General features: G+C 40.8%; 1 protein-coding gene and 1 pseudogene across 4 annotated transcripts in view; one reads left to right on the forward strand and one right to left on the reverse strand.

Annotated features, from left to right (window-relative positions):
* The window catches only part of TTLL9 (tubulin tyrosine ligase like 9), a 72,269-nt gene extending 61,561 nt beyond the window's left edge, over positions 1 to 10,708 (reverse strand). For all 4 annotated transcript variants that reach the window (XM_077111834.1, XM_077111842.1, XM_077111852.1 and 1 more), the window contains exons 1-2: positions 10,607 to 10,708; positions 5,772 to 5,815 (exon numbers count right to left, since the gene is read on the reverse strand). In XM_077111834.1, coding sequence (XP_076967949.1) covers positions 5,772 to 5,815; positions 10,607 to 10,621 — 59 coding nt within the window. In that variant the 5' untranslated portion in view covers positions 10,622 to 10,708. The remainder of the gene's footprint in view (positions 1 to 5,771; positions 5,816 to 10,606) is intronic.
* Positions 10,709 to 18,902: 8,194 nt separating this feature from the next.
* Positions 18,903 to 18,998, forward strand: LOC143653519 (U6 spliceosomal RNA; annotated as a pseudogene).
* Positions 18,999 to 23,539: the final 4,541 nt, after the last annotated feature.

Below are 23,539 nucleotides of genomic sequence, written 5' to 3' on the forward strand. Positions count from 1 at the left end.
CTTGATGAACTGATTCCAGAGAGAAACAACCCTTTATGGGTGGGCAGCGTGATGCAGCATTTTCAATATCTGGGGTGGGTGCACCTGAGAATGGGCATATGGAATAACAAGCCCACCATAGCAGAGACACTTGTCATGGATAAGGAGAAATCATCTAAGCTTAGATAATAGGTAGGGTGGTAAAACCAATCAGAATCTGGAAGAGCCCCTAGTTTGCTAGTGCTGCCAGAATGCAACATATCAGAAATGAGTTGGGATTTATTAAGTAACAAGCTTATAGTTCTAAGGCCATAAAAATGTCCAAACTAAAACACAAGAAAGATACCTTGACTCAAGAAAGGCCAATGGCATCCAGAACACCTCTGTCAGCTGGGAAGGCACATGGCTGGCATCTGCTGGTCCTTTGGCTTCTAGTTTCAAATAGCTTTCCTGGGGGCATTTTCTTTCTGCATCTCCAAACATCTCTGTTTGTGTCGGCTCTGAGCTTTTTCCAAAATGCTTTCTTCTTAAGAACTCCAGTGAGTGGATTAAGGCTCTCCTTGAATGGGTGGAAATACATCTCATGGAAACCACCTAATCAAAAGGTCTCACCCACAATTGGGTGGATCACATCTCCAAGGAAACAACTAAAGGTCCCATCCAAACAATAGGTCTGCCCTGAGAAGACTGGATTAGGAAAAGAACATGGGTTTAATGGGGTACATAACAGTTTCAAACCAGCACAGCCTCCCACAAAAAAGGTTGTGTCAAATTTTCATAAGAAAAAAGCAGTAGAGCAAACATGTTTTGCACGTCCACGTGGCGCTTGCACTCTGGAGGCCCTGACAGGGTTGACTCCAAAGGTCAGCAACCACAACAACAATCTGAAACTGTAGCCCAAGCCCTTCCCAGCTCAAATACTAACAAAATCAAAATGGCAGTACAGCAGGGTGGGTTTGGGAGAGGAATTCAACCTAATTAAAGCTGGAGCCCAAATGCTCAACTAAACTTTAGAAGCAATCTGAACTTTAACTGCCAGTCAGAAGAAAGAGCTGCATGCTCTGGTGATTTTTTTAATGAAATATACATATATATATTAGTCTCCACTGTTCTTTTATGCACAATGTACAGAGTATAATAAAAGATATATGAGTCATGCAATAAAATAAAAAATAAAAGAAAATGTAATGCATAATCAAGAGGAAAATATCAATAAAATAGATCCATAAATGACCCAATTATTGGAATTACCAGATAAAGAATTTAAAACAGATATTATAAATATGTTAAAGGAGCCGTAGGAAAATTTGGATATATGGGTAAAAAGATGGATTTTTGCATAAAATAAATTGAAACTCTAAAGAAGAACCAAATGAAAATTCTAGAACTGAATTTTCAGTATCTGAAATTTAAAATTTATAGGAGGTGAGGCAGGTTAGAACAAGGAAAACAGGGAGAGGAAAAAAACAAAAACATGCAGGAGCCCTTAAGCAAAGACGGTTAATCAAGGTCAGGAGGGCCTGTGTCTGGCACAGACACCCAGCCCAGGGGCCACCCACTTACACGACACACTGGGCAGCAGCTGAGCCAGCTAAAGCCAAAGGATCCCCACCTGAGTGAGTCATCTACAGAGACGAGTGAGACCAGTGGGCTCACCCCAATGCGCTATCTACCACCAGGCACCACCCTGGGGAGAGGGGAGGGTAGAAGAGTGAGCCCCAAACAAGGAAAGGGAAGGGGGAATAAGTAAAGCTAACCTATAAAAGCAAATAGCAGAGGGTACACGGGTGATTCAGCGGCAGAATGCTCGCTTTCCGTACAGGAGACCTGGGTTTGATTCCCGGACCATGCACCCAAAAAAAAAAAAAAAAGTAAAAGCAAATGGTGGTAGGGGTGCAAGGGTAGTTCAGTGGTAGAATTCTCGCCCGTCATGTGGGACACCCGGGTTCGATTCCTGGCCCATGGGCTTCCAAAAACAAACAGGTAAGCAAACAAACAAAACAAAAATTCAACAAATGGTGCTGCAATAATGGGATACTCACATGGAAAAAGAATGAAATGTGACCCTGCTGTACAGCATACCAAAAAAAAAAAAGATGGTCCCCCATTGCCTATTGCCTCTTGCCCTCCATCTTCCTTCACTTGTGAGAGTACCTGCATGCTCCTTTTCTCTGCTTGTTTACTTAATGCATTTCTTATTTACTTGCTCTATCTGTGCTGTGCCTCTGGATTCTTTCTTATGGCACAACCAAGAACCTGGAAACCAAAATCCAGTAACAGGAGGGACACCAAAAGCATACATAAACTGGACTTCGTCAGAATTAAAACTTTTGTGCATCAAAGAAAATGAAAAGACCATCTACAGGATATGAGAAAATACTTGGAAATCATGAATCTGACAAGGGACTAATATCCAAAATATATAAAGATCTCCTGCAACTCAACAACAAACAGACAAACAGTTTTCTCTTTTAAAGGTCCACAAAGTCCTCTCTTTTCTGTAAACACTGACTACGGCGGTTTTAGTAGTTATTGTAATGGTTCCTTCAGCTTATTTCCATTCCTTTACTTGATATTATAGATAGTGGCTAATTTATGTTAACTGAGTGACTTTCCATAAAAACCTTAAACTCTTTAGACTTTAGGAGACAGGATTAAGCCAGGAGCTCCTGTCTCCATGCCAGTCGACTTGCATTAAAGCTCTTTGTTTTCTCAAATTCCCAATGTCACGGCACTGACTCCTGTGCACATGAGGCATGAGCTGAGCCCTTCCTCCCTCCCTCGGTAGCAATTCCAGCTACAGATCTTTGCGAGGCTGGATTTTCTTTCTGGTCTTCAACGAGAACAACATACTGCAACAAATTGAAAGCAGAAAACAATTTGAGAAGCCAACCATTTCTATTGAGCCAGACCTCCAAGAGAGTCACAACATGTAAAACAATTACTACCCATCTCCGTAACTTTTGGAGGAGAAAAGTAGAGTTGCTGGCACCAGTTGCAAGTGTCACCCTCCCTGCACAGGGATGTAGCGTCACAATCAGGGAAGCACTCCGTGGCTTCCGGTCCAGAGTTCGGGGTCTCATTACATGAGTATGGCTGATAGAATTAAAATCCACATGGCTGAACTCAATCTGCAGCCCACATCACCTCCCAGAGGCCAGGAAGGTGGGCTGATAAGACATGGTTCAAAGCCCCAACCCCCTAATCACAAGGTTGGTCTTTCTGGTGGGACCAGCCCCCACCCTAAAATTGCAGGTGTGGCTGTCCCCTCCCTGCCATCTGTAAGCATACTAACTATGGGTTGTAGTCCTGTGCAACTATGAATAACAGAAGACACTCCTATCACAGGAAATTCCAAAGATTCAGAGGATGCTTCCTCAGGAACTAAGGACAAAGACCGGCTAAATGTTTCATTATACTGCTAGAGGTATAGCTAAAAGCCAATAGAGGAGATAAAATGGAGTACTAAAAAACATTCGATTAATACAACACCCAGAAAGAGGTTCAATTTCAAAATCCATCAGGTTAGAGAAAATGTTTAAAAGCAGGCAGATATCAAGTGTTGCCAAGAATGTGGAGAAACAATAATTATCCTACAAAACTCATGGGAGTGTAAATCGGATAAACCACTTTAGAGAGCAATTTGGCATATTGAAACTATCAGATACTATGCCACACCCATTAGACTAGCAAAAATATAAAAGTTCAAGTTTTGGCAACAATGTGAAAAAAATAGGCACTCCTCCACTGTTTGGTAGACTGCACTTTGGAGACACACAGAGCGGTATTTCATAAAGTTGAATATACACATTTCATAAGCCCAGCAGTTCCATCCTAGCTCTATAGAGAAACTCTCGTATCTATGTACCCCAAAACATGAGTATAATGTTCATTTGATTGTTCATAGTTTAATGGAAATTGCATGTAGCACCCACTGCTGGTGGTCCACCTATAACACTTGGGCAGTCGCCATTCCCGTGTAAGCCAATGAGAGGCCTTCCAACTGACAGCACCTGCGATTTTTTGCCGAGGGTTTTTCCTGGCCCAAGTCAGTGCTTGGAGCAGATGTGAAGTACCAGGGAGTTAAATGCCTCTCCTCCAAAAGCACCTAACCAACAACAACCGGAGTCAGTGGATAAATACTCTAGCTCACTCGTCACTCAGTTGGGATTGGTTTGGGTGTGCTCTATCCTGTCTCCTAGAAATCCCCACTGGGATTGAGTCCAACCTACTTACAGCAATAACCTGTCCATAATGAATCACCCTTTATTGGTTTCCTTCCCTTTATTGTCTCACTTCCTTACTTCACCGCCATTGCTTACTGGAATCCCCTTCCAAATAAACTACTTGCTTCCACAGTCTTGTCTCAGGGAAGCAAATACTAAGACACCACCTAAGCACTTTCAACAGGAAGTTAAATACATAACTTGTGGTATATAAAGGACCACATAGTGCAGTTATAATACATCCAGAATTACATGTACAAGCATGGATAAATTCTGAAAACAATTTTATGTGAAAACTGAAGGATGCATAATGATAATAGCAGTATAACACCACTCAAGTAACATATTCCCAGCCACCCACGCAGGTTGGGAGGCCCAGGTGACATAATTCTGATCAATAAGAAAAAAGTGCAAGACTATTGGGGAGGGTGGGTTCTGAGGAAGGTTTTGTCCTTATGAGATATGACTTGAGTCGTCCCTCTCCCCTTCTTTCTGTCTTGATCATGACATTAAAGCTGGAGCTGGAGCAGCCACTTTGTGTGCGTGAAGAAAAGTTCAATCATGGAGAGTCTGGTTCTGACATTGTTGAATCGCTGCACCAGCCCTTCAGGCTCTTTGTTATGTAAAGAAAATATATAAAAAATGTTTTAAGCTACTATGGCTTTATGTTATTTTTAGCTGAACACACTTATAATCGGTATCTACCCTAATTAATCAGATGGGTGGTTCCTGTTAACTGAAGCATTTTGTTTGTTTGTTTTTCTCGGGGGCGGGAGGGGGAGGCAAGTTTAGAGCCAGAACTGGGGCAGAGCTGAATTGCTCTGCATAAGGGAGTGACAGATTTGAAATGGTGGGATAGAATCAGTATGACAAGTAAGAAGGTAAAGAAGCTGGATCCTCCATGAGAGAAGGGCCAGAGACCACGCATACCCTCCCCAGTGGTGATACGGAGAGGAAGAACTTTAGAGAGACCATACATATGTGGTGAAGATTTAAAAACATTAGCTACAGTCTGCAATGTAGACTACGCCCTCTGTCTCCCCAGAAAATCTCCAGTGAGGTTCCTCAGACCTGCTTTTGTGTAAGTGTGTCCTGTTCAGGCAGTCCAAAGAGGTGCTGAGCTGCACCCAGGTTAATGGTGTGAAGGGACGCAGAGAATCCGGGCACAGCTGGCTTCTGAGTCATCAAGTCATGGTTGTTGATGGAAGCGGGACACAACAAGAGTCATGGAGTCCAACGAGCTCTGCCACCAATTGACTCTATGTCTTGAGCAAGTTATTTAGCCTCTCTGAGCCTCAGTTTCCCATTTATAAAATGGGCACAATCATAGTATTTACTTCAAAGCTGTGTGGTGAGGATACAGTGAGATAATACAAGTAAAGTGACTAGCCCAGGGCCTGGTGCATGATAAGTGTCCAATGATTGTTTTTCATTATTATTATTATTGCTAAAGTAAAGAAGGGAGGAGGGGATGAAGGGACAGAGGGAAAGAAGGAAGGCAGGGAAGAAGGGAAGGAGGAAGAAAAGAAGGGTATTCTGTTTATTGGATTATGTAGGACCACTCACCGCTCTTTTCCCTTGGATAATCCATGGCCCTTGTAATTCTGATTCTGTAGTGAGAAAAAGAAATTTATGTGGCTGATTTTGCATATCCAGCCTGCCTTCCACAGTTTATCTTATTGCAGATATTAAAATGCTCACACTGTCAAATACAACACTGCCCAGGTCCTGAAGGAAGAAGGTCCAGCCTGGCCAGCTTCTTATTGGTCACCATGTACCCAGCAACTTGGTCCAGAATTTACCTGCTATCTTTGGAACGAATTCCAAAGTAGTCAAACGCCCACCCTGCTGTAGACTTGTTCCACATTCATGACTAATATAATGAATTAGCCTGGTCTTTAATGCCCCAAAAGTCAACCGTGAACTCCAGTGTTGAGGACTGAGCATTCAGCAGGCTCTGTGAGAAGGAGCTGGACCTTCTACTCTAACTTAAATGTTTGATTAGACCCAGGGTCTGGGAGGGGGCTGGGACAAAGCCCCAGAGCAATGTTAATTCCTCCCATACAAATGGACCTTTCAAATCCTCAAAGGATGGTGGCTATTATTCTGTTCCAATTACATCCAAAATAGCTTGGCCCTCAGTCCTAACACTGTTCTCTAAGGCACATATGAAAAAAAAATTAAAATAGGTCCTATGCAGGATGACCTTGCAGCTTGGGATTGTTACCTGCATTAGTTTTCTATTGCTGCACAGCATAAAAAATTAGCACAAACTTATTGGCTTAAAACAATGCAAAATTATTATTTCACTGTTTCCATGAGTGAGGAATCTGGACACGGCTTAGCTGGATCCTCCGTTTGGGTCTCATAAGGCTGCAGTCAAGATAATGACTAGGGCTGTGGTTCTCATCTGGGGTTTGGGGTCCTCTTCCAAGCTCATGCAGGTGATTGGCAGAATCCAATTCCTTCCAGATGTAGGACTGAGGTGCCCAGTTACTTGCCAGCCATTGACTGGGGAACACTTTCACTCCTAGGGACAGCCTGTAATTTCTTGACACATGGTCCCACAGGCAGTTCACAACATAGTTATATGCTTTCTTCCAGGCCAGCAGGATTATATCTCAGTGAGTGTTCCCCCTAACTTACCCTTCCAAATATGCTACAATAGGAATAGTATTTAATGAAACATAATCACATAGTGACTATTCAAATCACCATTTTCTGTATAACGTAACCTAACTAAGGGAGTGATGCCCTATCATATTCATAGATTCCACCTTCCCTCAAGAGGGAGTTATACAAGGGTGTAAACCAAGGGGTGAGTTTCTTGGGGGCCATCTTACAATTCTGCTTACCCCATTATCTTATCCCTCAAAGAGGTGGTAGAATGGGATGGAGGATACTGCTTTGCAGAAGTTAAGCCCCCTCATGAGAAGAAGAGAAATCTTATCCCCCTCTTCCATTCAAGCCCCCCAACTCCCACAGCACTAATCAAGTGTCCTAATTTTTCTTTAATTTTGTATCTTTTTTCCCCTTTCATGTTTTTTTAATTCCATTTTCCATATGTTTTTCCAGTTGCTTCAGAACATTTGGTTGAAATTTTTTTCTTTCCTCACTCAATTGCATCGACACTTCTGTCAAAAATCACTTGACTGTATATGTGGGATAATCTCTGGACTCCATATTTTTTCCATTTACTTATTTATCTATCTTTACACCACACTGTCTTACTAGTAGCAAGCTTTCTGGTAAGTATTAAAATCAGTTAGGGCAAGTCCTCCAACTTTGTTTTTACAAGATTGCCCTTGCAATTTGGGACCCATTTGCACTTAAATATAAATTTTAGAAACAGTTTGCCAGTATCTTGGGATTTTGGCTGGGATTGTGTTGAACATACAGATCATTTGGGGAAGAAGTGACATGTAACAGTAGTAAGTCTTTCAATCCATGAATATGGTCTACATTTCTACTAATTTAAGTTTTCTTTCATTTTTTCCACGATGTTTACTAGTTTTTAGTTTTGAAGTCTTGCACATTAATTTATTCATAGGTATTTGATTTTTTTGGTGCTATATTTTAAAAATTAATTTTCTCTTAAGACTGACATTCACATTCCATCTTTAAAAAGTTCATACTTCCAATTCCCCCTGAGTCATTTGAAAGGAAACTGGAAGTCCCAAGTCAATATGAAGGCAACATTTGCCTTTCTCTCCAATAACAACAAAATAAATAGTGTCACATAGAAGCACATGGCAACGTGGGTCTGCCAAACTGGTTTTCACAGCATGGGCTGCTGCTAACAGTCAGAGAATCCCTTAGCAATATGCGGCTGATCCCTCCCATCAGTCAGGTTGATTAAAGTGAATATTTCAATAGATGTATATTTTTTGCTTTTATAATACAACCTAAGGAAGTAAGTATCCCAGTCTGTGTGTTTAAAGTGTACTATTTTATTTCCCTTTTAAATCACATTCAGATTTATGTTTTAGTTACTGTTAATTATATTCCAAATGGTGGGCTAATCTCACCACTATCCATTATCAAAACATCTCCATCATTCCAAATAGGAACCGTATACATTTTTAAGCCTTAATTTCCTATTCCCTATCCCCCCTTGTCCTCTGGTAACCTATATTCTAAAATCTGACTAAATTATTTCAAACCAATGAGATCAGTCACTATTCTTCCTTTTGTGTTAGGCTTATTTCACTCAACATGATGTCCCTGAGGTTCATCATGTCATTGCAAGTTTCAGGACTTCATTCCTTTTTATGGCTGAATAATAGTCCACTGTATATTGTCCCAGTTTGAAACTGTTGTGTACCCTGGAAAAGCCATGTTTTAATACTGATTCAATCTTGTGGGAGCAACCGTTTCTTTTAATCATGATTAAAATATTGAATCATGATTCAATATTGCATGTAGAAGCTTTTGATTAGATTATCTCCAGAGAAGTGGCTTGCCCGATTGTGGGTGTGAACTTTGATTAGGTGAAGATGTGACTCTACCCATTCCAGGTGGGTCTTGATTAGTTCAGTCAATCCTTTAAAACAGGAAACACTTTGGAGAGAGTCAGAAATGACAGAAACAACAGAGCTAACAGAGGGAAAGCCAAAGAAACTTCAGAGCTGACAGAGAGTACAGAGACATGTATGTCTGGAGATGCTTGGGGCCCAGCAGACATTGCCATGAGATGTTAAGCAAGCCAGAACCTGGAGAAAGCCAAGGGAAGCCAAGAGATTCAAGCCAGCCCTGGAGAAACCAAAGTGAGGAACCCCAAAAGGAACAGAGGCCTAAGGTATCAGAACCCAGGAGGAAGGGACAAGCAGATGCCAGCCACGTGACTACCCAGCAACACAGGTGTTCCTGACCTATCAGTCTTCCTTGAATTAAGGTATCTTCAACTGGATGCCTTAGTTGGACATCTTTATAGGCTTAGAACTATGAGCCTATAAATTATTAAATTCCACTCTTTAGAAGCTGTTCCAGTTCTGGTATGTCACGTTCCGGCAGCTTTCAAACTAACACATATGTATATACCACATTTTATCTATCCATTCATCGGTTGATGCACACTTGGGTTGCTCCCATCTTTTGGCAATTGTGAATAATGCTGCTATGAATACTGGTGTGCAAATATCTGATCGAGCCCTGCCTTCAATTCTTTTGGGTATAAACCTAATAATGGATTGATGGGTCATATGATAGCTCTATACTTAGCATTCTGAGGAACTGTCAAACTGTCTTCCACAGCAGCTGTAACATTCTACATTCCTACCAGCAGTGCATGAATGTTTTTATTTCTCCACATTCCCTCCAACACTTGTTATTTTCTGTTTTGTTTTGTTTTTTAGTAGCAGATATTCTAATGGGTGTGAAATGGTATCTCATGTGGTTTTGATTTGAAATTAGTATTTTTTAATTGAGATTGGATCATGATTTATTTGTTGTAGTTGAGATGGAGAAGAATGGATTTAACCTATATTTAGAAAGTTGAAGGCGGAGTCTGTATTGGATAAGGAAAGTGAGGCAGATGGAGTAGTCAAGGAATCCCAGGTTTTTGGTTTGAGTAATTAGGTGGATGTTTCAACAATAGTCATTCAATAAGCATCTACTGAGTGCCTGCCATATGTCAGCTCTGTGCTGGGCACTGGGGATAAAAAGAAACTAATCAGACTAGATCCCTGCCCACACAGAGCGCACAGTCTAATAGAGCAGACAGGTTAAACAAATAATCACGTGATTAATGAATCGTACAGAGCGAAGATCAGGGCACTCTGAAAGCAGAGAAACTCATTTTGGGGGGAGAATTAAAGAAAAAAGGTGCCATTCATGAGAGGTAGAACATGGATAAGAAGCAGGTTAAGAGGGGGCTAATAATTTTCCTTCTTTGGGTCTCATCTTCTCCGCTCTTGAAAGGGGTAGTCGCCCCGTGAATTCTTAAAAGTAAGGAGATTGCCTGGTTCACCTCTATGTCCCATTGCCCACCCCTGGGGTTGGCTTGGAAAAGCACTAATTAGCGTTTTCTGGATGGATGGATAGGCAAGCAGGAGGCGGGATGAATGGATCCCTAAGATATTTTCTATCTCATGAAATCAGAAGTTCTAAATTATCCCAGAGGTCGCATTCATCTCTATATTCAGTTTAGAATCCTAGAGTTTTTGTAAATTTCCCGCCAGCCAGGCCGGCTCGGAACATGCGCAGTAGCTCCAGCGGCACGCAGCATGCCGGAACTTGTAGTACCTCATTTTCTTCTGCCACTATCCGAAATCCCTCCGCAAAGACCGCCCCTCCCCCATCCCACTGCCCTACATCACCACCCCTGAGCCCTGAGGCTCAGACTCCCTTCCTTCCCTCTCTCTAAAGACGATGAAAGTATCTGGATCCGGTGCCACTCCTACCTTCTGTCGCGACATGACACGATATCCCCTAGGGCCTGATCTAAACCGCCGCCGCCCCCTGCGCCAGCCAGTGCGTCCCGTTGCCAAGGCGACAGAGCTGACCCGCCTCTCTGATTGGATGAGCTGAGGACACGCCCCCCCCGGCGGAGTACGCAGACTCATACAACCCGAGGCGCTGGTAAAACCCAGCTATCCAACCTCCTCGATTCCCGGAATATTCCCCCCCCTTGGAACCACGGCTTCACAGGGCTTGGGCACACCCGGTCGCAGGCAGGCTGCGCACCTTAGGCACTGCCTGCCGAGAACCGCCTCCAGTCTCAGTGCTTCTCACAGCATTGCGTCTGAAAAATTGTCAAATTTTGAGCAATGCAATCATACTGTTTCCTTACTCGGTCCTTCATTAAGTCATCAGGTCGGTTGGCTAGTCTGTAACGCGACCACCCAGTGATCTCTTCTCTTCCCCAGTCATTCACTAAATTCTTATGCACCTGCCCTGAACGCCTGTAGCAGCCTCCTGATCAGTGTAGTAGTGCCCGCTCGTGCCCTATGTGTTCCAAACCATTCTCTGCACTGTAGCCCCAAGAATTCTTCAAAATACACATTTGACCAACCTCTCCCCTGCATACAACCTTCCATGGCTCCCCATCACTGTTAAGATAAGGACTAGATGGCATTCTCCACCTTGACCAGAAAGCCATGCCTGGTCTGCTGCCTGAGGACGTTGCCAGCCTCATCTCTCCTGTTTGCCCCATGCTCTCTCTGTTCCGGTTTCTGACCCTCTTCGGTTACTGGTTTGACCCTTATCCCCCACCTCCACATACCACACACACACACACACACACACACACACTTCAAGGCCTGTTACGCTGGAGATTTCCTTTGCTGGCAGCTCTTTTCATCTCTGCCAGCAGCTTGGTTGAGCACCATATGTGGGCCGATTAGTGGTCCCCAAAGATAACCACAGCCTAATCCCTGGAACCTGTGAATGTTACCAAATATGGCAAAGCCGACTTTGCAGATATGATCATCTCCCCTGAGATGGGGAGATTATTCTGGACTATCTGGGTGGGCCTTAAATGCCATCACCAATGTCCTTATAAAAGGAAGGCAGAGGGAGATTTGACAACTGACAGAGACAGAATTAATGCAAAGACTGAAGAAGATGCTATACTGTTGACTTTGAAGAACAAGGAAGGGGCCAGGAGTCAAAGAATGCAAGGAATGCAGCTCTAGGAGTTAGAAAACACAAGGGCCTAGGTTCTCCTTCAAAGCCTCCAGAGGGAGCACAGCCTTGCCAACAACTTAATTTCAACACACTAAAACTGAATTTGAACTGCCAACCTCCAGAACTGTAAGATAATAAATATGTGTTATTTTAACCACCAAGTCTGTAGTGATTTTTTACAGCAGCAATTGGAAACTAAAATGGTATGAAAAAAATTAGATAAAAATTACTTTTAAATCCAAGATAAGACATCAATAAATTGATAGACCCAATGTGTGTGTGTGTGTGTGTGTGTGTGTGTGTGTGTGTGTGTTCTACATCATGACCAAATAGGGTTAGTGTCAGAATGCCAGGATGGTTCCAAATCAGAAAATACATAAATCTAATTAATTTCATTAATGAAGGAAAGGAGAAAAACGGAAATATCTTAAAAGAGAGCAGAAAATATCAATTAAATGCAACTTTCATTCATAATATTTTAAAAAGATGAAAAAATGAAGTACTAAATCATGAATTGGAGAAATTAACTTAACCTGATACTGGGTAGCCATTAAAACCTCACAGCATGAAGAATCACTTCTGGAATGGCAAACCAAGGGCCTCCAAAAATCCATTCCTCCATAAAAGTAACAAGAACACTGGCAAAATGGTCGAAATCTACTTTTTCAGGACTTTGGAAATTAACCAAAGGTTTACAGATTTAATAAATCTGAGAAGTATTTATTAAATAAACAACCAAACTTTGGTGAAAACAGTGAACTTTGTGGCTGTGGTAAACTGAATCATGTCTCCCAAAAGCTATGTTCAAATCCTGACCCGTGGTCCTGAGGTGTGAGTATGATCCTATTTGGAAGAGGCCAAATGAATCAGAGTCAACCTTAGCCCCCTATGCCTGAATTCCTTATAAGAAGAGGAAAGTCAGACACAGGAGTTCGGAGAAGCCTGAGAAGGATACAGAGAGTGCCATGCGATGGAGGCAGAGAAGCATCTGCAAATCAAAGGATGGCAAGCCATCGCTAGAACACTACAAACCCTGGGAGAAAGTGCAGCCTGGCAAGATCTTGATTTTGTGCTTCAAGCCTCCAAAATTGTGACACAAAAAATTCCTGTTGTAGGACTGAACATAAAAACTCAGAACTGGACAGCACAATATTACCTAACTGTAATACAATATGTTAACACACTGAATGAAGCTGCATGTCAGAATGATAGAGGGAGGAGGGCTGGGGCATAAATGAAATCACAAAGAAAAATAGATGATATGGATTGAGATGGTATAATCTAGGAATGACTAGAGTGTATAATAATAGTGACTAAATGTACAAATTTTAAAAATGTTTATGCATGAGGAAGAACAAAGGAATGTCATACTGCAGGGTGCTAAAATAGATGGTAATTAATATTTTAAAATTTCACCTTATGTGTGAGACTAAAGCAAAAAATATTTATTTGTTTCAAAATTTATATTTTGACTAGTGCATTTCCTAATATAACTTATGTAGATAGTTTAATTGAACACCATAAGTACTTGGAATTTGGGGTAGGACATGAGATTTTGTTGGTTTGTCCAGAGTGATGCCCCGATGAATTCCAGAGTGATTTGATGAGTGAGTGGAAAAGTATTTGCAAAGTCCCCTTTGGGGAATGGTGAGAACGGGGAGAAATTCAACTTCCCCAAGTTGAATTCTTGACATTCTCACAAGCAGTGTGGACAACCAAAGCTATAGGCTGAGCCCCCACTCTTGGGGTTTGTTCATATGAAACTCAACCTCACAAAGGATAGGTCAAATCTACTTAAAATTTAGGGCTAAGAGTCACCCCCAAGAGAGCCTCTTTTGTTGCTCAGATGTGGCCTCTCTCTCCAGCCAACACAACAAGCAAACTCACCACCCTCCTCCTCTCTACGTGGGACATGACTCCCAGGGGTGTGGACCTTCCTGGCAACGTGGGACAGAAATCCTAGAATGAGCTGAGACTCAGCATCAAGGGATTGAGAAAATCTTCTCGACCAAAAGAGGGAAGAGTGAAAACAAAGTGTCAATGGCTGAGAGATTCCAAACAGCATCTAGAGGTTATCCTGGAGGTTATTCTTACGCATTAAGTAGATATCACCTTGTTATTCAAGATGTAATGAAGAGGCTGGAGGGAACTACCTGAAAATGTAGAGCTGTGTTCCAGTAGCCATGTTTCTTGATGATGATTGAACAATGATATAGCTTTCCCAATGTGACTGTGTGATTGTGAAAACCTTGTGTCTGATGCTCCTTTTATCTACCATGTCAACAGATGAGTAGAACATATGGAATAAAAATAAATAATAGGGGGAACAAATGTCAAAATAAATTTAGTTTGAAATGCTAGTGATAAATGAAAGCAAGGGGTAAGGGGTATGGTATGTATAATCTTTTTTTTTTCCTCTATTATCGTTTTATTTCTTTTTCTGTTGTCTTTTTATTTCTTTTTCTGAATTGATGCAAATGTTCTAAGAAATGATGAATGTGCAACTATGTGATGATATTGAGAATTACTGATTATATATGTAGAACGGAATGATATGTCAATGTTTTTGTTTGTTCTTAATTTTTTAAATTAATAAATAAATAATTTTTTAAAAAATTTCTGCTGTTTGAGCCAATTAGTTTGTGGTATTTATCATAGCAGCTTTAGCAAACTAAAACCGTGGACTTGTCCTAATCCCATCCCACTCTTCCCAGCTCCATGGTAGATGTAAAAAAACAGCAGCCTTACAGTCAGTGGAGGGGGCAGAATTGGCTTAGCGCTCCCTCAAAAGTGTCCTGTGCCCATAACTGTCACTATTTGATCTACCTGGCAGCTCAAAGGAAAGGCCCTTCCCAGGGCTTGCCTTTATTTGACCTGATTCTGAACTTACTTAACGAGAAAATACCAATCCCTAGAACAATTTTTAATATCACAGCTGCTTGTGGAAATGATACCAGTTGGAAAAAACAAACAGCTGGTGGAGAAACTTAAAAGGAAAATCTGGATAATGAGATACCCGTAAGGGGCTCTGTAAAACTCCAACACATTCCTGGGGATCTAGAGGACCATGCACATATGCAGGTATATGTGCAGGCCCAGGAAATACTTCATAAAACCTTAGTCTCGCACATCTAGTTGATCTTGAGGCTCCACACAAGAAGGAAGTGATCGCTAATGCAGAGTTGCTCACCAGTGCTAGGGCACTGAAGGTGTGTCCCAACACAAACACAAAGCACCTTAGCAAAGGCCAGGAGATTTATTGACTCAAGGCATTCAAGGAAATTTCTGTCTAATCAATAGCTGACCAATACGAAAATTGAGCAGAGACTTCAGTGGCCACAAATTACATAGAATACAGGCTTTGCAGAATTAGTCCAGCAACATCACTAAACAAAAAGCAGCAAAACAACAACATGGGGGTGGTGTGAGTCCCAGAAATGCCTCATTTTATTATTTTAAATGTCAAGTTTTCAACAAAAAATTACTAGACGTACAAAGAAACAGGAAAGTATGACCCATACACAGGGAAAAAAAGTAGTCAGTAGGAACTATCCCTGAGAAAGCCCACATGCAAGGCTTTTAGCTTTATATAAGCTAACACAAATATATTCAAAGAGCGAAAAGAAAACTATAAAAGTCTTAGAAGAAAACATAGAAGTAAATATTTGTGACTTGGGTTAGGCAATGATTTTTAGATATGTCAACTCAAGCACATAGAAACAAAGGTCTGATGAATGAATAAATAAAATGTTGTATATCCATACAATGGAATATTATTCAACATTAAAAAGGAATGAAGTACTGATTTATGCTACAACATGGATGAAACTTGAAAACATTTTTTCTTTAAATCTTGAACAAATGCCCAGTATGGGTAAAAGGAGAGCTCCTCTGGGGCCCAGAGCTCCTGCTCGCCAACTGTCCTCCCAGACCCGGGTACCATGCCTGCAAAGGCCTCAACCAAAACTCACCCATCATAGAGTATCACCTGCTTTAAATTCTAATAATAAAAGGAGAGTTTCCTTTAGAGGCATTAAACCATTACTTAAAAATAAAAAATTTTTTAAAGAAAGATAAACAGTCCAAATAACCCAATTAAGAAATACAGGCAAATTATATTGATATTTCTGTTGGTCTCCAGTGTCCTGGAATAGCTAGAAGAAAAAAAGAAAAATCACGGCACCATAATCCATACCAAACTTTAAAATCTGTTCTATAACTACCTGTTAAAATGTACTTGGAAATGTATTGCTTTTTTGTATATATGTTATATTTCAAAATTTAAAAAGTTAAAAAAAAAAAGAAAGAAAGGCAGAATACATGAATAGACATTTCACAACAGGGAATTACTAAATAAAACCACAAGGAAATGTTGGCAAGGGCATGGAACAACCAGAATGTTCATACATTGCTGGTAGGAATGTCAAATAGTACAGCCACTTTGGAGAACATTTAACTGTTAAGCATAAGCTATTCATAAAGTTATACAAATAATACATAAAAGTAAACATGTACTTATCATATGACCCTGCAAGTCTAAGAGACATAAAAATTCATGTCTACAAAAAGTCTTGTACAAGAATGTTCCTAGAAGCTTTTATCAAAATAGCCAAAAATGTGAAAAAGCCCAAGTATCTATCAATAGGAGAATGGATTAAAAAACTGATATAGCTGTACAGATGCATAATACTCAGGAATAAAAAGAAATGAGCAATTGATACACGGCAACAATATTGATGAATCTCAAAAACATTAGTTTGAGAGGAAGAAGCCAGATGCAATACATACTCTATTATTCCATTCATATGGAGATCTGGAACAGTCAAAACTAATCTATGTTGATAGAAACCCTATCACTGGCTACTCAACGTGGCTGGGAGTGCATTGGCTAGGAAGTTCATGAGGGGACTTTCTGGGGCAATAAAAATTTTTGTGTTTCCTGATAGAGTTGTGGGTTACATGAGTAAATGCATTTTCAAAATTGACCGAACTGAAACTTAAGATCTATGCATTTAATTATATATAAATTATACCGCAATATTTTTTAAATAGAGAAAAAAACACAGCAAAATCATTCCCTCTAATAGAAAAATTTTAGCATCGTCAATAAAGTCAGGAAAAAGGCATGAAGGCCTATTATCTCTACTATTCAAAACTGTACTGGGAGTACTGGTTAATGCATTAGATTAAAAAAATGAAAAAAATTGGTATGCGTTTTGAAAGAAGGAGACAAAGTTATTATTTGCAGATGGCATGAGTGATGTACTTTTTGGAGTTCTTAGTCACAAACCACAGAAACTAGCTGGTTAACTAAGATAGAAATGGAATCCACTGGGAGCATATATTGAATGGGTCAGAGTGGACAGGAAGCCTGCAAGTGAATTTTAAAATGGGGCAGGAATCAAGGGAGACTAGCTGATTAAAATTACAGTCAAATCATGGCTCGCAGAAAGTCTGCTCGGGATGCCCTTGCTGACCACTGCTGGACACTGGAGACTGCTACTGGCATAACTGCTGCAAAAAACATTGGACACTGGAAGTTACTGCTGACACAGGCACCTCTGCTCAGCAGATACCACTGCTAGGGCTGATGGAAACAAAATGAATTCTTAACTGATACCTGCTCCATTGTACTACTAGCTTCAAATTCAAAGTTCTTTAGGGTGAGAGTATCTAGTTGACTGTGAGCTGAGGTCCACAAATGGTGCTTTAGCTGCCAGGATCAGAGTGCATAGCCTTGCACAGCAGCAATGCGGAAGATGCTGCTAGTGGCCTGCATCCATTCTTTCCTTCCTCTAAGCAGATGTCCACTTGAATTGTCTGCATTAAAAAAATCCAAGAGAATCTACAGAAAGATTATTAGAACAAATCAAAGAGTTTTTTTTAATGCAAAATAGCATGAATATGTCTATATATCAACCATAGTTGATTAGAAACTGTAAAGAAAAAATTATACCCACAAAAATATAAGATCTCTTTCTATGAAAAGAGCTAACAAAATACATTCAAGACATTTCATCAAATAACAAATACTTATTAAGGCTCTATTCTCTGTTATGTGGTGCCATATCTTATTCTTGACTCTGGACACACAGCAGTGAACAAACCAGATAAAGAATCTGCCCTTGAGGAGTTTATATTCTCATGGTGAAAATCACAGGACATTAGTGAAGGACAGAAAGGAGGGCTGAATAAGTGGAGGCATAGACCGGGTTCACAGATGGGAAGACACAATCGCATAAGCATGTGGATTTTACCCAAATCCAGTCAGGCTTTTTGGTGGGCCCGGTCAAACCAAAGGAACAAAGTGTTTGTATTGAGGCAGGGGGGCAACTTTTCTGCTTCTCAAGCACTGTGATGACGCAGGGACAGAGAAACACCAAAGGAATAAAATGGGGAGCTTAGAAAAAGATACAAGGGTGTAAAGGCGTGTGTGCTTACCAGATGTATGATGCAAGTGGCATCATAAATAAGTGAAGAAAGAATGGAGGACAAAGTTAATGGCACCAAGAAACTGGCTTTCCATAGGGGTAAAAAACCAGATGCCCAATTCATGTCGATTAAAGACTAAATATGAAAACAAATATTTCAGACCATTAGAAAAATATATACAAAATAATATTTTTATGATCTCAGGATGGCTAAGAATTTCTTTGATAAGCAATAATAAAGCACAACTCACAAAGAAAAAACGGTGTGTGTGACTACCTCAAGATGTAAACTCCTATATAACAAAAGGCATTATAAATTTTATTAACAGACAAGCTACATGAGCAAATGGTATCTAAGATAGTGTTTAATATTTAGAATTCAAGAACTTTGCTATCTGAATATGTAGATTTCTTCCTTGTTGGCTTAATATTAAATTGATTTATGAAACTACTGTGCATACACAGGCTTTATGAAGTTTATATGGATATTTTATTTAAATATGTCTATGGTTAAGCTAAGTCATCCATCTTTGGTGGTTCTAGCTATATTGTGGGTTTTTTTCCTAAAATAGAAAGAAAATTCTAAAAAATAAAAAAAAGTTTTAAAATGTAATAACAACAACAAAATAGACAAGCTACAGTGCTCGCTTCCGCAGCACATATACTAACATTGGAACAAAACAGAGAATATTAGCATAGTCCCTGAGCAAGGACATATGAAGCGTTCCATATTTTTCTACTTTACACCTTATACAAAAATTAATTCAGAATGGATTAAAAACCTAAATATAAGAGCCAGTACCATAAAACTACTAGAAGAAAATATAGTGAAACATCTTCAAGACCTAGTAATAGGAGGTAGCTTCTTAAACTTTACACCCAAAGAACAAGCAATGAAAGAAAAAACTGATAAATAGGAACTCCTTAAAATCAAAAGCTACTGTGCCTCAAAGGACTTTGTCAAAAACGTGAAGGGGCAGCCAATTCAGTGAGAGAAAACATTTGGAAATCACATATCAGATAGAGGCTTGATATCCAGTGTACATAAAGAAATCATACAGTTCAACAACCAAAGAACAAACAACCCAATTATAAAATGGGCAGAGGATATGAAGATACACTTTTCCAAAGAGCTAATACAAATGGCTAAAAGGTACATGGAGAGATATTCATTTTCATTAGCTATAAGGAAAATGCAAAGCAAGATGGCAATATGATATCACCTCACACCTCTAAGAATGGCTGCTATTAAACAAAACAGAAAACTACAAATGCAGGAGAGGACGTGGAGAAATTGGAACACTTATTCACTGTTGGTGGGACTGCATAATGGTGCAGACGCTGTGAAAAACAGTTTGGTGATTCCTCAGAAATCTAAATATTGAGTTGCCCTATGACCCAGCAATACCACTACTCGGTATATACCCAGAAGAGCTGAAAGCAGTGACCTGAACAGACATTTGCACACTGATGTTCATAGTGGCACATTTCACAATTGCCAAAAGATGGAAACAATCCAAGCTGTCCATCAACAGACAAGTGGATAAACAAAATATGGTATATACATATGATGGAATATTATGCAGCAGTAAGATGAAATGAGGTCCTGAAGCACATGACAACGTGGATGAACCTTGAGGACATAATGCTGAGTAAAATAAGTTAGACGCAAAAAGACAGACTGTATGATTTCGCTATTATGACTTTGGTAGTCTTAGAGGTTACATGTAGAATACAGCAGACCTAGAGGTACGCAGAAGTTAGAGACAGGGGAAAGACTACCCAATGTGGTTGAACTTAAATAAATGCAAGGGAATGGAGAGAAGTGATGGTAACTAATTAGTGGGGTAACATTGCCGTATTGAAGGTGAATATGATTGAAAGGGGATGGATAGTGCAATGTATTCCGCTGATTACATCTACAATTATAAATAAGTTCTCCCATGAACTATTTCAAAGGTTTGATATTGGACAAAGAATCAATAGTAGAGGGATATAGGAGGGAAACTAAAATTGCATGCTATGACCTGTAGTTAACAGGAAGATATCACCAGTACCACAGCACTATCAGAGGCAATTACTAGAGGGGAGGGACAAGAGACAATGGGGTAGTTTTGATTTCTTATTTGGTGAGGCTGTTTGGTGGTTCTTTGGTGCTTTGGACCAATGAAAATTGTCTAAAACTGAGAGTGCTGTTGATAGTACAACCAAGCGAGGACACTGTAAGACATGGTTTGTTTATTTGGTACATTATCCATGATGCTCAATAGATGGAGGGAGCCAAAGGGTGCAGTGACTGACAAGCAGAATGGTGAACTGTGATAATTTTATGTGATGGGATATGCTGCAGCTACAAAAAGGAAGGACGTCGAGAGGCACACAAAGAACTGAATAAAACTTGGGAATAATGTGTTGTGCAAAATAAGCCAGAGCCAAAAGAACAAATACGCTATTTCTGTTTCAGAAAATACTTATAAGAATTGGAGTCTAGGGCGGGCCACGGTGGCTCAGCAGGTAAGAATGCTTGCCTGCCATGCCCGAGGACCCGGGTTCGATTCCCGGTGCCTGCCCATGTTAAAAAAAAAAAAAAAAAAAAGAATTGGAGTCTAGACTGTAAACTCTTATAACAGGCACACTTAGTCTGAAATTTTAAGTGTATTTCTAGATTCTGAGACAAAGGGCTATATGTGTATCAGCTGGCATTTCCCTGGAACTTTGAGTACCTCTGTGACAGCTAAGATTCAGAGCTGGCTTTCTGCAGCTCTGAAAGACAGCATTGCTACACACAACAGTTAAAGGAACTGAAAAAGAGTTCAGGCTTCAATTAGAGATAAAAATGAAACCTATCAGGCTGGGACTAAGGTAAATCAGAATACAAGGCAAAGGACGATAGTGTATATACTCTAGAGTGTCACCTAATGTATGAGACCAAAGGCAGAGAGGTTTACAGTGTTTAGAATCTAAATTTTCTGTAACACACAATCTAAATCAACCTGTCTGGATAGCTCAAACAATCCAAACACAGGGAGCCCAGAACAGCAACGAGGCCTTGTAATTCTGTATAGCTTCATGTAAAACTGGAGACATCCCAGACTATGGTGAGCTGAAAATTAAAAAGTGTTGCTAGAGTCCCTTAACGGACTAGAGAAAAAATATGGAAATAGTAAATTTTTTCCATCTGGGAACCCCCTGGTATGCTCTCAAACATTAAGGACCCCCCCCCCCCCCAAAAAAAATAGGCCAAGCCCTTAATTTTGAGGCTTTCCCTTACGAAACTTATTTCTGTAGCGGAAGAAGTGAAGACTACGTATAATTATGCCTAAGTGTTGCTTCCAGGAAACTTGTTTTATTGCTCAGGTATGGCGCTTCTCTCTCTAAGCCCAACTCTGCAAGGAAAACTATTATCCTCCCTCCCAGGGGAGGACATTGCCAGGGAGACTTTCGCCCTTGGATGTCATGTCCCACAAAGGGGGAAAGGTATCAGGGGGTTCCCTGGTGGAAACGTTTAATAGTTTCATATTTTTTTTCTCCAGTTCCTCAAGGGACCTTGCCAATACTTTTTCATTATCTGCCCAACATACTCTGGGATGTATCCCGGTATTACATTAAGCTATACAGAATTACAAGCCTCTGGGGCAATTTTGCATGTATACCGTGGCGTCCCATTTGTTGAATGAATGGATAACTCTTCCTTCATTTCTGTGGCACACGTTTTGCAAGGCAGAGAAACTGGCCTTTAGTCTTACTAGAGTTACTAGAAACTCTAGTCTTACTACAGTTCCTTCCTTTCCCCGTAGCCAATCTATCTGCAAGTCCCGTCAGCTGCACTGCCAAGATATTAATATATGCTGAGTGCATCCTCATCATTCCACGTTCTCGGCTCCTACTCTTTCCCAGGATACTATCTCTCTGTGCAGTCACCCCTCACTGGTTTGCCTGCTTTTCTCCCCTAAACCACGCTCCAGAGAGGGGCCAAACTGTTCCACTTACAATGTAAATCAAACGGCATTGCCTCCCTGGTTAAAATTTTCCCATTGGCTTTCCATAATAACCAGAAGACAAACCTAAACTTCCTGTCAGGACCTTGCCGGCCCAGCTCCCCCCGCCTCCTCTTTAGCTCCATGTCTTATCACCCCTTTGCCTTCCTTCACTCAGCCCCACCGGCTCTTCACAAAGGCCAAGCTTTTCTTGCGTTAAATGCCACAGAATGGGTTTGCTTAACCACCAGAATGCACTGGCTTTCATTTCAGGGGCTAGAAGGCTTGCTTCCTCCATAGGTCCAGTAGCATTCTGGCTGCCCGGAAACCCTCGGGTTCCTTGGCTTTCCCATCACACACGGTGATATCCTCTCCTTTCTCTTCCCAGTTCTCACCGACTTCCTGTTTCCAGCCCCTCCCCTTCCTGCCTCTGGCTCCTCCTCCAGCAATAGGATTAAGGGCCCCTCCTGGTTGGACAGCCGTACCTTAACTGAAAGCAACATCTTTAAAAAGTCCTATTTACAATGGGTTCACACCCACAGGAATGGGATTAAGAGTAAAATCATGTTTTTCTGGGTTGCATAATTCAATCTACCCAGCTGCCCTGTTCGTACATGTCAGGTTTCAGCTCAAATGTCACCTATTCAGAGAGATTTTCCTTGCACCCTCCCAAGACCCCTTTTTTTTTTTCCTTCACAAGTGTGCTGGTTTGAAATTGTGATGTACCCCAGAAAAGCCATGGTTTCTTTTCTAATCTAATCTTGTGGGGACAGACTTATTGTTTAGGGTGAAAACTTTATCGATTGTCTCCATGGAGATGTGACACACTCAACTGTGGGTGTGACCTTTTGATTAGCTGGAGATGTGACTCCACCCACTCAACGTGGGTCTTGATTAGCTTACTGGAGTCCTTTAAAGGGAGAAATACTTTGGAGAGAGCCCAGAGTTGACAGAGACCCGGACAGTTGGAGATGTTTGGAGTGCCGACAGAAAGAGCAGCTGCCTAGGCACAGGCAAAGTCCAGCAGACATCACCATGTGCATTTCCCATGAGATGCTAAGCAAGTAAAAACCCAACGTTGTGTCCCAGAGGGGTGAAGGCCCATAGATGCTTAGAGAGAAAACTGGCATCAGAAGCTGGAAGCAATGGAACCAGGGACAAGGACCAGCAGATGCCAGCCACATGCCTTCCCATGTGACAGAATCTGGCCTTTCTTGAGACAAGTTGTATTTCTCTGGATGCCTTAGTTTGGACATTTTTAGGGACTTAGAACTGTCAACTTGTAACTTAATCTCTTTTA

The sequence above is a fragment of the Tamandua tetradactyla genome, chromosome 1 (genome assembly GCF_023851605.1).
Source record: "Tamandua tetradactyla isolate mTamTet1 chromosome 1, mTamTet1.pri, whole genome shotgun sequence".
Taxonomy (NCBI): domain Eukaryota; kingdom Metazoa; phylum Chordata; class Mammalia; order Pilosa; family Myrmecophagidae; genus Tamandua; species Tamandua tetradactyla.